This window comes from Hemiscyllium ocellatum, chromosome 6 (genome assembly GCF_020745735.1).
Source record: "Hemiscyllium ocellatum isolate sHemOce1 chromosome 6, sHemOce1.pat.X.cur, whole genome shotgun sequence".
NCBI classification, from domain to species: domain Eukaryota; kingdom Metazoa; phylum Chordata; class Chondrichthyes; order Orectolobiformes; family Hemiscylliidae; genus Hemiscyllium; species Hemiscyllium ocellatum.
The window spans coordinates 87,720,336-87,737,844 of record NC_083406.1 but is presented as its reverse complement, the minus strand read 5'-3'; the positions used below and the strand labels follow the sequence as shown (position 1 = coordinate 87,737,844).

The window sequence follows — 17,509 nt, the reverse complement described above, 5'->3', positions numbered from 1 at the left end:
GATAGCTGCTGTGTGCACCTCACACTCTGAGGTTTCTTCAATGCTAGATGACGATGGAGATACCTTGGGTTCCAATAGCCTTTCAGGCTGACCTGAGGTGCTGGGTTTGGTTTACTCTTCCCCCAGCTGTAAGTTTGCAGCTTTCATGTGGTTCAAGTGCTTGTTCAGGACCGCCTCACCTACCTGAATTTTGTACATTATAGAACCTGACCGAGCATTGATGCCTCTTACCCATGCAGGGCCATTTCTGTTGTTTTGGCACCAAACTCCATCCTTTGAAGTAAACTGTCTCTCTCACTTAGAGGAGTGCTGTGTTGCTCTTGATGCCATTCGCCCTACCACCCCAGGTCTGGGAAAATCAGATTGAACCAAGTGCAGAGTCTTTGTCCATTAGCAACTCTGCTGGAGCTATCCCTGTAGTTGTATGACGGATGGTCCGAAAATCAAATAGGAACTGGACAGTTTGATATTGATTGAGGCTGTAGGTTGTTTCTTTAAGCCTGTCTTCAAAGTTTGGACTGCTCTTTCCACCAGATCACTATTCAATAGATGGTATGCAGCTGCCCTTATATACTGAATGCCATTCAACTTTAGGAAATACTCAAATTCCCTGATGCTAAATGATGGCCTCCATTGTCTGTGATCAACACTTTTGTGTTGAAAAATGCCCACGTATTGCGAAAAATGCTTGCAGCTTTTCTATCATCATCTCTGTGTTTGATGGATGAACTCTATGGACATCCAATCACTGGCTAACACCTTAAATGACGACAGTTACTTCTTCACTTCCCTAAAGGCTACATCTTGGCTATGAGACCACGTCCAGGCTGACCCTTTTTCAGTAGCAGATATAAGGGTTACAAGATGGCAGCTGAGTTATGACTGAACTTTCTGTAACTATTCACCATCCAAGGAAAGACCTAAGTTCCAGTACAGACATGGGAATTGGGGCACCTTTGATCACCCTCACTTTATCTTCCAACAGGTGTAATCTGATCTTGTCAACTCTGTTGCCGAAGTAGGTCACTTGGGGTGTCGGGATCATGCAGTCTTTTCTTCTGAGGCGTAAGCCTGCCTTGGAGAACTGTATAAGGACTATGTCTAAGGACTATGTCTAAATTCTCTAATTGCTCTTTATTAGTCTTCCCTACTATTAACACATCATCCAGATAAACAGCGACCTAGGGTAGACCTTGGAAAATTTTCTCCATCATCTGCTAAAAAATTGCACAGACTGACAATAGCCCAAATGGTAATCTTGTATATTGGTTCAAACCCTTATGGGTATTTATTGTAGCAAAGTTCTGGGAATCTTCATCTGACCGTAATTGCAAGTACACATGGCCCATGTCCAGCTTTGCATATAAATCCTCTATGCAAGGGATTGGGTATTTATCCAGATGTAAGAAGTAGTTTACTGTTTGTTTAAAAGCCCCACAAATGCTAACTGACCTGTTGGGCTTCTCAGTTGAACTGGTTTGATGATTCCTTACTTTTTAGCCCCCTGACTTCTGCCTCACGTTTTGCACATAAGGCAAATGACACTGGGATGGCTTTGAAGAATCATAAAATTGCTTCCTGGTCAACATGCAAGGCTTTCCTGAAAAACATTCAGGTACTTATCTAGGGCTTCACTCAGACAGCCATTTTCTAATCTCAAAATGTTGAATCAATCAAGGTGAATCTTTCTCAACCAATTTCACCATATCAGGTTTGGGCCTGAGACATATACTGCAATCTGTAGTAACTGAATTGAGACTGGAACCAAAATTGTAACCTTAGCCTGTAAAGGTTCCCCGGCATGGGTTCTCCGATATGGTTAGAGTCCAGATTTAATTTTGTAAAGTACTGGTTCTGCAATCACTGATACAATGGCACCAGTATCAATCTCCATTAGATCCGGGTGGCCATTTAATCAGAAGTTTGTTTTGATTGGTTCTGATTTGGATCTTGCTATGCAACTTAACTGTTTCAGGCCAGTTGTAGGTGGGCTTTCCAGGGTGTGCATGCTCCTGGATACCAGCCTATGAGTTTTCTTTTTGAATTCAAGCTGAGTGGGACTCTTTTGCTCTGACCTGAAAAAGCCATCACAAGTCTGCATTCTTGCAGCAACTACAATGGCTTTCCAGCCATGTTAACTGTTTGATTAAGGCTTGGCTTTGTTTTGGAGTTGTGCTGTGGGCTGACCTCGAGTTCCTCCATTCAGGATCTGAGCTGAGTGAGGCTGTGCAGTTGTTTTCATTCAAGTGATGCCCCCAAAACTCAGTCAACTTGGCAAGAGAGTCCACTTTCATCAGTCACCCTGTAATTCACATGTTCCACTAGCAGTATTTTCTAATGACAAAGCGAGTTATAGTGCCGGTTTGAATTCAATTTGGGCTTCAGCTAGTAGGCACTTTTGCAGGGTTACTAGTGTCATTAATCCCACATATTAAACAGTCTCACAGCATCTCACTAAGGATTAACCCAAAATCCACATGCCTCTGCCAGTCATCTTAACCTTGTAAAGATCCTGACACAGATTCCCCTGGTCAATCATGTTTCAGATTTAGAGGAGGCTTGGAGTCATAATTTTCCTTAGCTAAATCCTAAAGCTTTCAGTATCTGGTGCCTCAGAAAATGTTAGGCTCCTAATAACTGAAAAAGCTGCAGGTCCACAAGCTGTCAGGAGAATTATTCATTGCTTTCAATGCCTCAATGTCATTTGCCTAGAAAAAATAATGCATTATTTCAACATACTGGGCCAAGTCTTCAATGGCAGGATCGAACGAGTCATGTTTCCCAAATAAAGGCATGATGCCAGAAAAGCTCACCCCAACTCAAAGCGAATTTCTTCAGCTACATATTTTTTTCTCTAGTCGTCAATGAAATAATTCCCCAGAGGCCAATGTCCTGTCACCAAGTTGCCCTTTATTTACACATGCATAGTACTTGACACTGGTGCAACCTCCTTAGAGCCAGTTCTCAGAGTGAACAGAACCTCCGACACTCCTGTTTATAGATGTCAGCCAGAGCTCCCGGATTGGACCAGATTAATCAGGTAGCTGTAGAGCAGGATCGTAAGACACAGAATTTGTAGCAAAAGATCACAGTGTCATGCATGCAACTGAGATGATATATTGAACAACCCTAAACGGCTGTTAAGTCTTTCATCTTTTAAAATGGGTTGCAGGCTTTTGGTTCATTAATGTGTAAATCCCAGAACTTCTTTCAAATCACATTCTCGCCATAACTTAAGGTTTTATTTTTAAAAAAGTGACATCTCAACTCAAACAATGCTTTAAAGGTGTGAGGCTAGAGTTTGTCTGTATCCCAATCTTGAGTCAGACTGTTTCTATTTCAAAGGAGGAATTTATAAAATGTTACATGGATTGACTGCCTGCAGATTGTGTGTTTTTTGAACAAAATAGGATGTATCTGCAATTACAATTCTGCAAATGCAAATTCACCCCGTACCTAGATTTAAGACTATGAAAGTCTCAAATGTTTTCACTTGCAGCCAGGCCAGAACTATGGTCCATTTGTATTAAGACGCACTCAAAATCCAAGAAGGAGTTCACAAATTTATTTTGTTATGACTCATTCAGTTTGATTTCCTCACTTGACGAAGGATGTAGTTGCAAAGGAGGCACTACAGAGGAGGTTCACTTGACTGATTCAAGAGATGAGAGGTTTGTCTTATGAAGAGAGATTGAGCAGTTTTGGGCTATGCTCATGAGAGTTTCGAAGAATGAGAGGAGATTGATAGGATAGTGAAGAAGGCGTTTGGTATGCTTTCCTTTATCGGTCAGAGTATTGAGTACACGGGTTGGGAGGTAATGTTGCGGCTGTATAGGACATTAGTTAGGCCACTGTTGGAATATTGCATGCAATTCTGGTCTCCTTCCTATTGGAAAGATGTTATGAAACTTGAAAGGGTTCAGAAAATATTTAGAAGGATGTTGCCAGGGTTGGTGGATTTGAGCTATAGGGAACAGGCTGGGACTGTTTTCCCTGGAGCGTCGGAGGCTGAGGGGTGGCATTATAGAGTTTTACAAAACTATGAGGGGCATGGATAGGATAAATAGGCAAAGTATTTTTTTCCCTGGGGTCGGGGAGTCCAGAACTAGATGGCATAGGTTTAGGGTGAGAGGGGAAAGATATAAGAGGGACCAAAGGGGCAACTTTTTCACGCAGAGGGTGATACATGTATGGAATGAGCTGCCAGAGGAAGTGTGGAGACTGATACAATTGCATCATTTAAAAGGCATTTGGATGGTTATGTGAAAAGGAAAGGTTTGAGGGACATGGGCCGGATGCTGGCAGGTGGGACTAGATTGGGTTGGGATATCTGGTTGGCATGGATGGGTTGGACCAAAGGGTTTGTTTCTGTACTGTACATCTCTATGACTCTACCCAACTGAACTATACAATATGCGAAAGAGAATTGACTAAGTAGATGTAGAGAAGATGTTTCCTCATGTGGAACAGTCTAGAATGAGAGGTCATAGTTTTAAAATGAGCAGGTTTAGAATAGAGGTGACGATTATGATTCTGTAGAATTCACTAGCTCAGAATGCAGTGGATGCTGGTACATTGAGTAAATTTAAGAAGGAGATATATTTTTAATTAGCGATGAGCTGAGAGATTATGGAGTGTAAGTAGGAAAGAGAAGTTGAGGCTGAGATGAGCTCAGCAATGATTTTATCAAATGATGGAGGAAGCTCAAGGAACTAAATTGCCTGCTGTTGCTTCTAGTTCTTACGTTCATGGGATGTGAGTATCATTGGTAAGGCAGCCTTTGTGTGGAGCCACAGGAGATGGGGACATACTAATCAAGTATTTTGGACCAGTGTTTATTGTAGAGAAGGACATGAAAGGTATAGAATGTGAGGAAATAGATGGTGATATCTTGAAAAATGTCCAGATTACAGAGGAGGAAGTGCTGGATGTCTTGAAACTCATAACGGTGGATAAATCCCCAGCACCTGATCAGGTGTACCCTAGAACTCTATGGGAAGCTAGGGAAGGGATTGCTGGGCCCCTTACTGAGATATTTGTACCATCGATAGTCACAGGTGAGGTGTCGGAAGATTGGAGGTTGGTTAACGTGGTGACATTATTTAAGAAAGGTGGTAAGGACAATCTAGGGAACTATAGACCAGTGAGCCTGACATCTGTGGTGGGCAGGTTGTTGGAGGGAATCCTAAGGGACAGGATTTACATGTATTTGTAAAGGCAAGGTCTGATTAGAGATAGTCAACATGGCTTTGTGAATGGGAAATCATGTCTCACAAACTTGATTGTGTTTTTTGAATAAGTAACAAAGAGGATTGATGAGGTCAGGGTGGTCGACATGATCTATATAGACTTCAGTAAGGCATTCGACAAGGTTCCCCATGGGAGACTGATTAGCAAGGTTAGATCTCATGGAATACAGGGAGAAGTAGCCATTTGGATGCAGAACTGACTTCATGGAATACAGGGAGAACTAGCCATTTGGAAGCAGAACTGACTCAAAAGTAGAAGATAGAGAGTGGTGGTGGAGGGTTGTTTTTTCAGACTGGAGGCCTGTGACCAGTGGAGTGCCTCAAGGATCGGTGATGGGTCCACTACATTTCGTCATTTATGTAAATGGATGTGACAATAAGAGGTATAGTTAGTAAGTTTGCAGATGACACCAAAATTGGAGGTGTAGTGGACAGCAAAGAAGGTTACCTCAGATTACAATGGGCTCTTGATCAGGTGGGCCAATGAGCTGAGGAGTGGCAGATAGAGTTTAATTTATCTAAAAGCGAGGTGCAGCATTTTGGGAAAGCAAATCTTAGCAGGGCTTATAAACTTAATGGTAAGGTCCTAGGGAGTGTTGCTGAACAAAGAAACCTTGGAGTGCAGGTTCATAGCTCCTTGAAAGTAGAGTCACAGGTGGATAGAATAGTGAAGGAGGCATTTGGTATGCTTTCCTTTATTGGTCAGAGTATTGAGTACAGGAGTTGGGAGATCACACTGCGGCTATGCGGGATGTTGGTTAAGCCACTGTTGGAATATTGCGTGTAATTCTGGTCTGTCAGGCAGCATCCAAGGTCTCCTATCGGAAGGATGTTGTGAAACTTGAAAGGGTTCAGAAAAGATTTACAAGAATGTTGTCAAGGTTGGAGGATTTGAGCTGTAGGGAGAGGCTGAATAGGCTGGGGCTGTTGCCCCTGGAGCATCGAAAGCTTATGGGTGACCTCATAGAGGTTTATAAAATCATAAGGGGCATTGGTAGGATAAATGGACAAAGTCTTTTCCCTGGGGTGGGGGATCCAGAACTACAGGACATAGGTTTAGAGTGAGAGGGGAAAGATATAAAAGGGACCTAAGGTGCAACCTTTTCACGCAGAGGGTGATACGTGTATGGAATGAGCTGCCAGAGGAAGTGGTGGAGATTGATACAATTGCAACATTCAAGAGACATCCAGATGGGTATCTGAATAGGAAGGGTTTGGAGGGATATGAGCCAAGTGCTGACAAATGGGACTAGATTAGGTTGGGATGTTTGGTCGGCATGGACAAGTTGGACCGAAGGATCTGTATCCGTGCTATACATCTCTATGACGTGTGTGCGTGTGTATGCATGCGAGGGGGAGAGAGAGAGAGAGAGTATGTTTTGGGGGGGGCGGGGAGTGTGAGAGTGCATGTGAGAGTGTGTGTTTGCGTGTGTGTCCTTTTGGCAGGGGTGCAGGGAGGAGATGTGTCTGAGAGCCTGCGAGAGAGTGTGAGTATGTAAGAGTGTATGTGTATGCATGTGAATTGCATGCATGACAGTTTGATCTTTTGCAATAAATTCTGTGTCTTATGATCCTGCTCCACAACTCCCTGATGAAGGAGCAGCGCTTTGAAAGCTAGTACTTCCAAATAAACCTGTTGGACTGTAACCTGGTGCTGTATGATTTTTAACTTTGTTACAATTATTCTAGGGACCTTGTGGAAAATCTGATCATTTGCAACAGATAGCATTCCAATCATACGTAACAAGATATGCTTGCAAACCTCAGAACTCCATGTCTTATATTAGACAAAGTTTTGTTCATAGACAGCATTTATTGAATAGTTTTGACTGTTTGAAGTCATTTTGCTGAGATTTCTCTCAAAACCAAGTATGCGTGTCAGTCAGGCTTGTAGTATGGTGCATTTGTATGTGCTAGAAGTTACATATATTATCATACAGGACCCTGTTCTTAATAGGCAAAAGCAATTTGTCAACTTTCTCATTGAGAACAGACTCATGGAGCCAACCCATCCCTACTGCCCTAAGTCCCTTGACTAGTGTCTTGACCAACTCCCTTGACCAATTAGAGTCAAATTGTCTGGTCTGAGTTTTTCAGGTAACTAAGATTGACAATTAACAGTTCCTCTAGGCGAATGTGAGGACTGGAGATGCTGGAGATCAGAGTCAAGATTAGAATAGCGCTGGAAAAGCACAGCAGGCCAGACAGCATACTGCATATCCATGCCAAAAATGGCACAAGCAATCAGCACCTTTGTTTCTTGATGAGTAAGTTGGTGGTGTCTTTCCAAGTTTACCTTCTTGTGTGCCACTTCTAATAAGTCCAAGATGAAAATCTTTGAAATTTGTCTCTTTTTAGCAACATTTAAATATATTAATGTCCAAAACACAGCAAAGTATGTGAATAAAAATGTAAATAATTATTTTCTCATGACTTCTATTCTCAACTTCTCATTCTTCTGGTTGTTTACATTTAACAAAACTCTTGAGATTCCTGTTTATTAAAAAATGGTAATTAAACGACTACAGAAAGTGAACTCAGAATAATTGTGTGGAAATACACACCTTAAAGCAGAAAATAGATGGTCCTTTTGCCCTTTGATGCACTGAAAGCAGCAGATGCTGTACAAAAGTTGTCTCATGAGTAAAAATATTGATTTTGGTGTTCTTTTCATTGGCTTCCACTGAAAAATGTCACTATTGTACTTGCACATCAAGATGAGAAATAATTTAGGGAAGCCTATAAGTTAACACATTTTAATTATTAACTTTGGTTTTCCAATAAAATTTAGGCACGACTGCCTGTCAAGTGGATGGCGCCTGAAAGCTTATTTGAAGGCAGTTACACAACTCGTAGTGATGTCTGGTCATATGGAATCTTATTATGGGAAATATTTTCACTTGGTAATGAATACTTCATATTAATCCAAATATTGCCTGATGAAAATTTTACCCAATTGCATTGCCTAATTTTATATTTTAAATATTTGTCAAGGTGTCAATCCATATCCTGGAATCCAGGTGGATTCTAACTTCTACAAGCTAATCCAAAGCGGGTTTAAGATGGAGCAGCCATTTTATGCTACTGAAGAGATGTGAGTTTCTCTGTCTTTCTATTTTGGACAATAATTTAAATTTTGATGTATTCACATTGAATAGTTATTCACAATGATTTAAAAAACTTGTGAAACATGTTTTGATATATTGAAAATTGAAATAAAAGAAAGCTGGGATTGAACCCTTGCACCAGATTTGCTCTGTGAATCTACTTTTAGAGTTTTCTTCCAAGGAAAGCTAGAAAAAAAATTGAACATTTAAAGTCTCTAAACATGCTGCACCAGGAACTGGTAGGAAGACATGGATTGATGTGATGATTCTGAATATGCTGAAAATGTGTTGCTGGTTAAAGCACAGCAGGTTAGGCAGCATCCAAGGAACAGGAAATTCGACGTTTCGGGCCAGAGCCCTTCGTCAGGAATGAGGAGAGGGTGCCAGGCAGGCTAAGATAAAAGGCAGGCCAAGGAGGGACTTGGGGGAGGGGCGATGGAGATGTGATAGGTGGAAGGAGGTCAAGGTGAGGGTGATAGGCCAGAGTGGGGTGGGGGCGGAGAGGTCAGGAAGCGGATTGCAGGTTAGGAGGGCAGTGCTGAGTTCAAGGGAATCGACTGAGACAATGTGGGGGGAGGGGAAATGAGGAAACTGGAGAAATCCGAGTTCATCCCTTGTGGCTGGAGGGTTCCCAGGTGGAAGATGAGGCGCTCTTCCTCCAACTGTCGTGTTGTTATGTTCTGGCGATGGAGGAGTCCAAAGACCTGCATGTCTTCGGTGGAGTGGGAGGGAGAGTTAAAGTGTTGAGCCACGGGGTGGTTGGGTTGGTTGGTTCGGGCGTCCCAGAGGTGTTCCCTGAAGCGTTCTGCAAGTAGGCGGCCTGTCTCCCCAATATAGAGGAGGCATTCGATTAGTATTCAAATACTATGATTAGTATTCAAATTATACTCAAACTGATTTTATGTTTATTATATGTTCTCCCATATGACAAATGATTCTGAATATGTCATGTTGCCAAATCATCGGATGGTTCGAAATGGAAACTAGATTCTTTCTTATAGGGGAATATTTAAAGGTTATGATGTCGAAGCAATTCTGATGCCTGATTAACAGTTGCAATGGCAAAAGCCTATGACTTGACTGTCTGCCATGTTCTGTCTCAGTCAGGATCTCACATATGCTGCAGAGGTCTAAAAACTACTTTCAAATTAAATAAATGTTGTATTGTAATGGCTGCTGGTAGCTATTCAAATTCAACTCTAATAATTAATTCAATCTTCATAAGATGTAACTGTCAGATCACAATGTACAAATATCTTCAAACAATATATGAATTCATTGCAGTTCCATAATTTTTGAGTAATGTATTACTGTGCCTACTTGCTAACATGCTTCTAACTGCCTATTTTCATAGATACTGTGTGATACAATCATGCTGGGCTCTTGATCCAGGAAAACGACTCGCATTTTCAGACCTAGTTTCTATTTTTGAAAAGCAACTTGCGGATGCTGAAGTAGCTGTAAGTGAAGAGTCTTACAGGAAGAATTAATAACACATTTACAGTACTTGAAATGAAAGCATTTGTCTACAAATGAAATAGCTTATTTATACAGCACTCTTTATATTCTTGAGACATTCAATAGTACTTCACAATCAATGCATGTCTTTTTAAGTATAGTCACTTATTATGTGGATACATAGCAAGGGCATAGCAAGGGCTCACATACAGTAACTAAGACAAGTCATCACTCAAAGAAAATGCCGCAGAAATTCAGCAAGACCAGCAGCATTTGTGGAGAGAGAAACAAAATCAATGTTTTTAGTCAGATATGACCCCTTCATTAAAAAACAGACATCAGATAATCTGTTTTTAGAGGTATTGGTTCAGGACTGAGCAAGAAACCAAGGGAACTTGCAAACTTGATGTCTATTAGCACAGGCCAAAAGAACAAACCACTGCCAATGCAGCACTCCCTTAATCTTATATTGAAGTGTCAGTCTAGATTATGTGCTCAAACCACACTGTGGCATTTGAACATATCAACTTCTGATTCACTTGCTAAATTGACATTTGATTCAGATCCAAGGATTTGTTTTTATTAAATTGCAATGATTATCTGCCAAATGGGTTTATCATAACCTCATTTAATTAATTCAGTTTGAACTGGTGTTTTCTGCAGTCGTCATTTTGAATGCACTAATTTCGTACAAATAGTATCGCATTACTAACCTCCTATAAACAGTATGCAAAATAATGTTTGGAAAAATCATTTTCTGGAAAATTTTTGTCTTGCACTCATCAGAACAATTCACAACAAATACCCAAAAGGACATGGATAATTTGAGAGGATAGGTTTGATTGACTGGGCAATGCAATGAATAGTTTTAGGGTCCTTATCTAAAAGAAGATATATTTGCATTGGAAGCAGTCCAAAGAAGGTTTACTAGGCTAATATCAAATATGGAGGGACTTTTTTATGTGGAGAAGTTGAGTAGATTGGGTCTGCACTCATTGGAATATGAAAGAATGAGAGGTGGCCTCTTCCGCCTGCAAAACCCCTCTCGTGGGTCTTTACCATGGCTAACCCACTATATTGCACATGATGATACAAATCTTTGGGGCATAGCCAATCTACGTAATCCACACATCTTTTGAGCAAGGAAGGAAACCCACAGAGACACAGGGAGAATGTGTACTCTCCACACAGGTGGTCTCCCAAGGCTGGAATTGAACCCAGGTCCTTGGCACTGTGAAGCAGCAGCAGTCCTAAACCTTCTTCCACCAAGGCTAGGATTGAAAGACTTTTAATCAGTGAGGGAATTGAGGATCATAGGGAAAAGGCAGGGAAGTGGAGCTGAGATAATCAGATAAGTCATAATCTCAGTGAATGGCTGAGCAGACGTGATAGGCTCAATTGGCCTATCTCTCCTCCTTTGCTGAATCATCTATGGTAATGGACTATGGACTTTGATTGGTAGAGGTGTTGCCACACAGAGTGTATCAATTAATGGTGACTGACAACTACCAAGCTTGTTGACATTGTAAACAAGGCAAAATTGGTCAAAAATTGACCAGAGAAATGAACCAGAGAATGGTTGTTACCTATTATGCTCATTTTGAAATATATATAATGTGTGTACATATTATTTCTGTAAGCAAAAGAAGGAACCTGTGTATTCATATTTGTAGCTTCCTATACATACAAATGTACATACTGCAAATCTGACTGAGAATCCCAAATCAGTTCTCAGTATAATTTTTTATACATTCAGGATTATGTAGCAAATGCTATCCAAATGTGGAATCACATTTAATATTGGACATTATGTTGTGAGTTTTGTAAACATAGGCTGGGTTGATATCGTCATTACATTGTTTGAGATGAATAGCCAAAGGGATACACAATTTGACATGATCAGAGCAATACTTTCTCAATACCGCACCAGAATTTCAGCCAGAAGTTTGGCCTCAAGTCCCTGCAGGGATGTTGGACTTGAACATTTGAAGTTCTGTGTCAGAACTGAGAGTTACCAATTAAGGCACTGCTGTCACTTCACATCTCATATCGTATCTTGTTGTTATATGTTCTGCAAGGGGTACAATGATTATGCTGTAATTTTATAAAAATCCTTATTTTGAAATTCATTTCTACATATGTCAGATTTTTTTGAAAATATATTTTTTTCACTAATTCATGTTTTATTTTGCTTTTATTTAGCTTTATCATAACATAAAAGTGTGCAAATACAATTCACACTATAAAAACCTCCCTATTAGTTCTATGGAGCACACCAGCATCCATTCTGCCACATCATCACTGAAGGAAAGTACTGCAATGAATGAAGATGTGCAAATGTAATTTTTCTGCTGTATTGACCATCAAAGATAGGTGGTTTCATTGGACTATGAATGTTTTCTTTTCACCACTAAGCTAATCAATGACTGTCTCAGCTGCTAACATCAAAAAGGTTACAATTATTGAAACAGTTTTACTTTTCTTCTGTTGTAGTTCAGTGGTTTATGGAAGATTGGGCCGTCAGAAATTTGTATTTCTCCGTTTGTGTTATAGAGTATTGAAATATGTTAGATTAAGAACTATGTGGAAATTTGCAATTTAACCACAAAAATTATAATTATAAAGAAATTTCTTTATAATTATAATGGAAATTATAATTAAAAAGATGATGAGCCTACTTTATGAACTCAATGATGTAGAAGCAAATAGCATTGGGAGTACTGAAATCATGGGTGTATAAGGTTGACAAGGTTGAAACCACAATTGAGATTGAAGAAAGCCCCGCCCAGTAAACAAAGAATAATAGCTAACTAACTACTAAATTGTTGTCAAATCCTGTTTGGTTGGTTAATGTCATTTTGGAAAGGAGATCTATTGCTCTTTCCTAGTCCTGTGAATATGCAACTCCAGACCCACAGCAGTTGTAGACTTTTGTGGATCTTTTAACTGTTAGATTAGATTGCTTACAGTGTGGAAACAGGCCCTTCAGCCCAACAAGTTCACACCAACCCACCGAAGCACAATCCACCCATACCCCTACATTTACCCTTTACCTAACACTACAGGCAATTTAGCATGGCCAATTCACCTAACCTGCACATCTTTGGACTGTGGGAAGAAACCGGAGCATCCTGAGGAAACCCACGCAGACACGGGGAGAATGTGCAAACTCCACACAGTCAGTCACCTGAGTCGGGAATTGAACCCGATCTCTGGCGCTGTGAGGCAGCAGTACTAACCACTGTGCCACCGTGCCGCCCAAATCTAATCTAAAGCAGATAACACTTAAAAAGGAACTTTATAAATATCTGGTTAAAGATGGGGTCAAGTCATCTTAGGAGAGATAGAAATAGAGATGATCAAATGCTGTGTGAAATATCATGATTCTTAAGTCACTGAGACAATGAAAATTTACAGCAGGCAAAAGAAGGAGACATTAAAACCTGGTCAAAGAGGTAGGTTTTAAAGAGTAGTTTGAATGAGGAGACAGGGCTGGAAAGATTAAGAGGTTTAGAAAGAAATTCCAGTATTGGGCTCAGATGGCTGAATGCACCCCCACAGATAATGAGAAAAGACGAGCAGGAGATACACAAAAATGCCATATTCCAAAAACTTTTAGGGACGGAGAAGGTTATGATGATAGTAAAGACTGGAGAGTGATTTAAATGTGAGGATGAGAATGTAAGTATTATTAGAAATCAAAGATCAACTTTTCATGGTCTTTCCCTACTGATTAAATAGATTGTAAAAAGTGCAGAATTGAGAATAGTGGGTGTTCTGTAAAATGGATTTAGTGACCTGTTCTGTTATTGGTAAACTGTTCTTATGTCATAGTCATATTTGTTAAAAGCAAAGTACTTAAACATTTCTCACTTTACCATACAAAGTATCATTTTTTTATGATTTGGACATGCCGGTGTTGGACTGGGGTGTACAAAGTTAAAAATCACACAACATCAGATTATAGTCCAACAGGTTTAATTGGAAGCACACTAGCTTTCAGAGCGTCGCTCCTTCATCAGGTGGTAGTGGAGGGCTCAATCCTAACACACAGAATTTATAGCAAAAATTTACAGTGTGATGTAACTGAAATTGTACATTGAAAAATTGATTGTCTGTTAAGCCTTTCATCTGTTAGAAAACCATGATGGTTTCACTTCTTTCATGTGTAAATCACAAAACCTTGTTTTAAAACATTGCATTCTCAGGTTAGCTGTTAACAATGGTGATAGCTAGGCAATATGTTGAAGGTGTTAGCCCCCTGTGTCCTGTCTATGCCATGATGTTTAGATTGATTCTAATCTAAAAAGTGAAATGACTGAGTTTTACATGAATTCATGCAGTTTTTGAGCAAAGTACAATGTAACCCTGAAAGTACAAATTCACCCCACAAAATATATGTGTGCATGTGGGTCTTTGTCTGTCTGTCTGTATGTGTTTGTCTGGGTTAGGGGTTGTGAGTGTGAGAAAGTGTATGTGTGCGTGTAGTGAGTGCAGAGTGTCTTCAGTCTGTGAGGGGGTGCACGTGTGAGTGTGGGAGTGTGTGTGGCTGTAAGGGTATGCATGGGTGTCTGTGTGTGCATCTGTGTATATGTGTGTCCGTGCGTATGTGTGTATAGGAGAGCCTGTGTGTGTGTGAGAGTGTATGTGTGTAGGAGTATCTGTGTGTGTGTGTGTGTGTGTGTGTGTATAGTGCAATAATGGTCACCTGTAGTGTGACATGAACCCAAGGTCCCAGTTGAGGTCCTCCCTATGGGTACCAAACTTAGCTATCAACCTCTGCTAGGCCACTTTTCGCTGCTGCCTGTCCTGAAGTCTGCCTTGGAGTACCAGGGACCTGGTTCAATTCTAGCTTTGGACAACTGTCTGTGTAGGATTTGTACATTCTCCCTGTGTCTGTGCGGGTTTCCTTGGGTGCTCTGGTTTACTCCCACCATCCAAAGTAATGCAGACTAGGCAGATTGGCCATGTTAAATTGCCCTTTAGTGTGAAAAGTAGGTGGATTAGCCATGGGAAATGAAGGTTTGGGGGTCTGGGTGGGATGCCATTCATAGGGTTGCTGTGGACTCAATGGGCCAACTGGAATTCTGTAGGGACTCTATGATCATTCAGTCAAACGCTAGAATATGATTGAAGGAAATCAGCCTACAAGCTTTCCCTTCATCTTTGAAAAGAACTGATATCTATTTGGCATTGCCTTTGACATGACTGAAATGGGAAATACTGTAGAAAATGGATTTCAATTTAGGCAGATGAATAGTCATCACTAGGGATCTAAAAGGGATAGAACAGAGAACTACCAAAATCGAGAAATTTTAGAAATAGTGTGGCTCCAAAGAGACTTAGAGGCTTCAATAAGTAAATCATCAAAATGACATGTTAAGGTAGAGAAAACAATCAAAAAGTGACATTGGCCTTGACAACTTCAGAAGTTGAACAAGATTAAATTTGGTCTCTTAAGTGTTGAATTTCAAGAACAAATTGTACAAAGTGTAGTGCAGCCCCTGAAGTTTAGCTAAGGGGTGATTTGATTCATGTTTACAAAGATATTAAGGATAAATATACAGAAAGAAATTGTTTCTGATTGTTTCGGAATCTTGGATTTGAGGCTTAAAAATGAGATCTTTCAGGAGGGAAATTAGGAAACACTTTTACACACAAAGATTTACAAGTTTGGAAATCTTCTAGAATGATAATTGATGCGAAATCAATTTTTGTCTTAATTCTGAGATTGATGGATTTTTTTTAATCAAATGTATTTTTGGATAATGACAAAGGCAGGTATATGGAGTTGTTGCAGATCAGCAATGATCTCACTAAATGTTAACATAGCTTGAGGGAGCTGAATAACCTAGTCAATCTGATGTTCCTAAAAGCTTTAAGAGTTCGCTTGACTTGTATGCTAGGAAGCATTCTGAAATATTCATCCTCAGTCTGCTGTAGAAAACAACAGTCAGATGAGAACAGTTGAGCTGTGCGGACAACAGAGTCACTTAGAGCTGTTGTAATGCAGTGTTCTTCAATGTGTGATCCTGGGAAAGAATGCTGCTCATTCTGCTGGTTATCAATGATTGTACCATCGTGTTTGGAAAGGCATACTGTGGAGGTTTCAAGTTGTTGATAATCAATATAAAATGAATTTATCAATTAGGATTGATGGCTACTTTCCCAAAATTAAACTTATTAAAATTTTTTATCCTTTCTGATGTTCTGTCTATCATTGTCAAACAAATGAAAACAGTCCATCTGCTGTTGAGTGAGCCAGTTTTGGGGGCGGGGGGGGGGGGGGGCGGGAGAGTGCACAGTGAGAGTAGTTTTCCTGCTATTTTCTCATTTTCCTTGTAAATAGGGTTCAACTACTATTAAAAATGTCCTGTGAGGGGAAACAAGTGGATGAAACAGTAAGCTGTCATACCACAGTGTTAATACCTATAATCACCATGCTGCTCTTCCAGAAACAACTTTGAGTTCTGTTGTGAGAATGGGAAAAAGCTATTTGGATCTTCAAATAAATATTGTATCAATGCATCTATCCAGCATACAGTATATCAGTACATCTAACACATCTGGTTACAAATATTTCATTGCTGCAACATATATTTCTATATTTATCTAAGTTCTTAGTTTTTGGATTTATGCTTCCACATTTTTTATTGTTCAGGTTATATTTATTTTACTGATTAGTATAAGTGCTTTGCCATTCCAATCATGTATGTAGCATGCAGCACCATTACTCCCTCAGCTCAGATCCAGGGTGATTGTATGGCACAGAAATAAATGGAACCTAAGTAAACAAAGCTGAAACATTTTTGGGTTGAATGTGAAGTGGTCAAACTAAAATAAATTTAAATCAGTTGATCCATCCGTACAGCCCAAAACTTTACCAAGCTTTTACTGATTTATTAATTATGAAGAACTTTCAAAAAGATGAAAATGGAAGATTGTTACAGATCATCTGCCCTTCTGAAGTTCAGATTAAAGCAAATTGTGAGCATCATGGCAGTTCACATGGTTTGCACCCAGGTTTATACATCTGGTTCACTTACAATAAAATATAGCACTTTTACAAAGAACAAAAGACTATTGAGTCCAATATATTTGACCCTTTTTGATGGGTCTAAGACCCACCTACTTTCGTTTTCATCTTATGCTTCAATCTCTTTCCAAAGTTTGTAACCTGACTTCTTGTGGACAATTAATTTTGATGATCTTTTCTGAGAGCCTCGTTCTGTTAGAAGTATCCTTAGTATTAAAAACATTTAACTGGTTTCCATACTGCTAACTTCCTTTTTTTTAAATTTGTACATCAGTATATTTGAACTTTCTGGCAAGTTTTTTAATTTTAGCAACTTATGGAAGGATAGTGCAGTATGCAAACCAGATAGCTGGTCTGCAGAAAAGTGAAAGAAATTAGATGTAGAACAAATTTATTCTGTTTCTGTGCACTTCTTAGCAACAATGTATTGAGTATGTGTAGATCAGAAGTTTAGCTGCTGTTTTAGTTGTGAACAGTACACAGTACAGGGTAGATGCTGAAGATGAAAGAATACATTGTTGGAGTTATATTGAGAGATTTATCTTGCAGTTAATCTGTGCCATACTTACTCTTGAAGACCCTTATGCTGCCATGACTGAATGTGTAATAAGAAATTAATTACTCAAACAATCATTCCTTAGCTGATAGGCACTCACCCT

The 17,509-nt window shown here is 39.8% G+C and overlaps 1 protein-coding gene across 1 annotated transcript in view; it reads left to right on the top strand.

The window, feature by feature from the left end:
• The window catches only part of flt3 (fms related receptor tyrosine kinase 3), a 74,178-nt gene extending 61,853 nt beyond the window's left edge, over positions 1 to 12,325 (top strand). The window contains exons 19-22 of the mRNA XM_060826973.1: positions 8,041 to 8,152; positions 8,244 to 8,343; positions 9,711 to 9,816; positions 12,017 to 12,325. Coding sequence (XP_060682956.1) covers positions 8,041 to 8,152; positions 8,244 to 8,343; positions 9,711 to 9,816; positions 12,017 to 12,157 — 459 coding nt within the window. The 3' untranslated portion in view covers positions 12,158 to 12,325. The remainder of the gene's footprint in view (positions 1 to 8,040; positions 8,153 to 8,243; positions 8,344 to 9,710; positions 9,817 to 12,016) is intronic.
• The last annotated feature ends 5,184 nt before the right edge of the window (positions 12,326 to 17,509 follow it).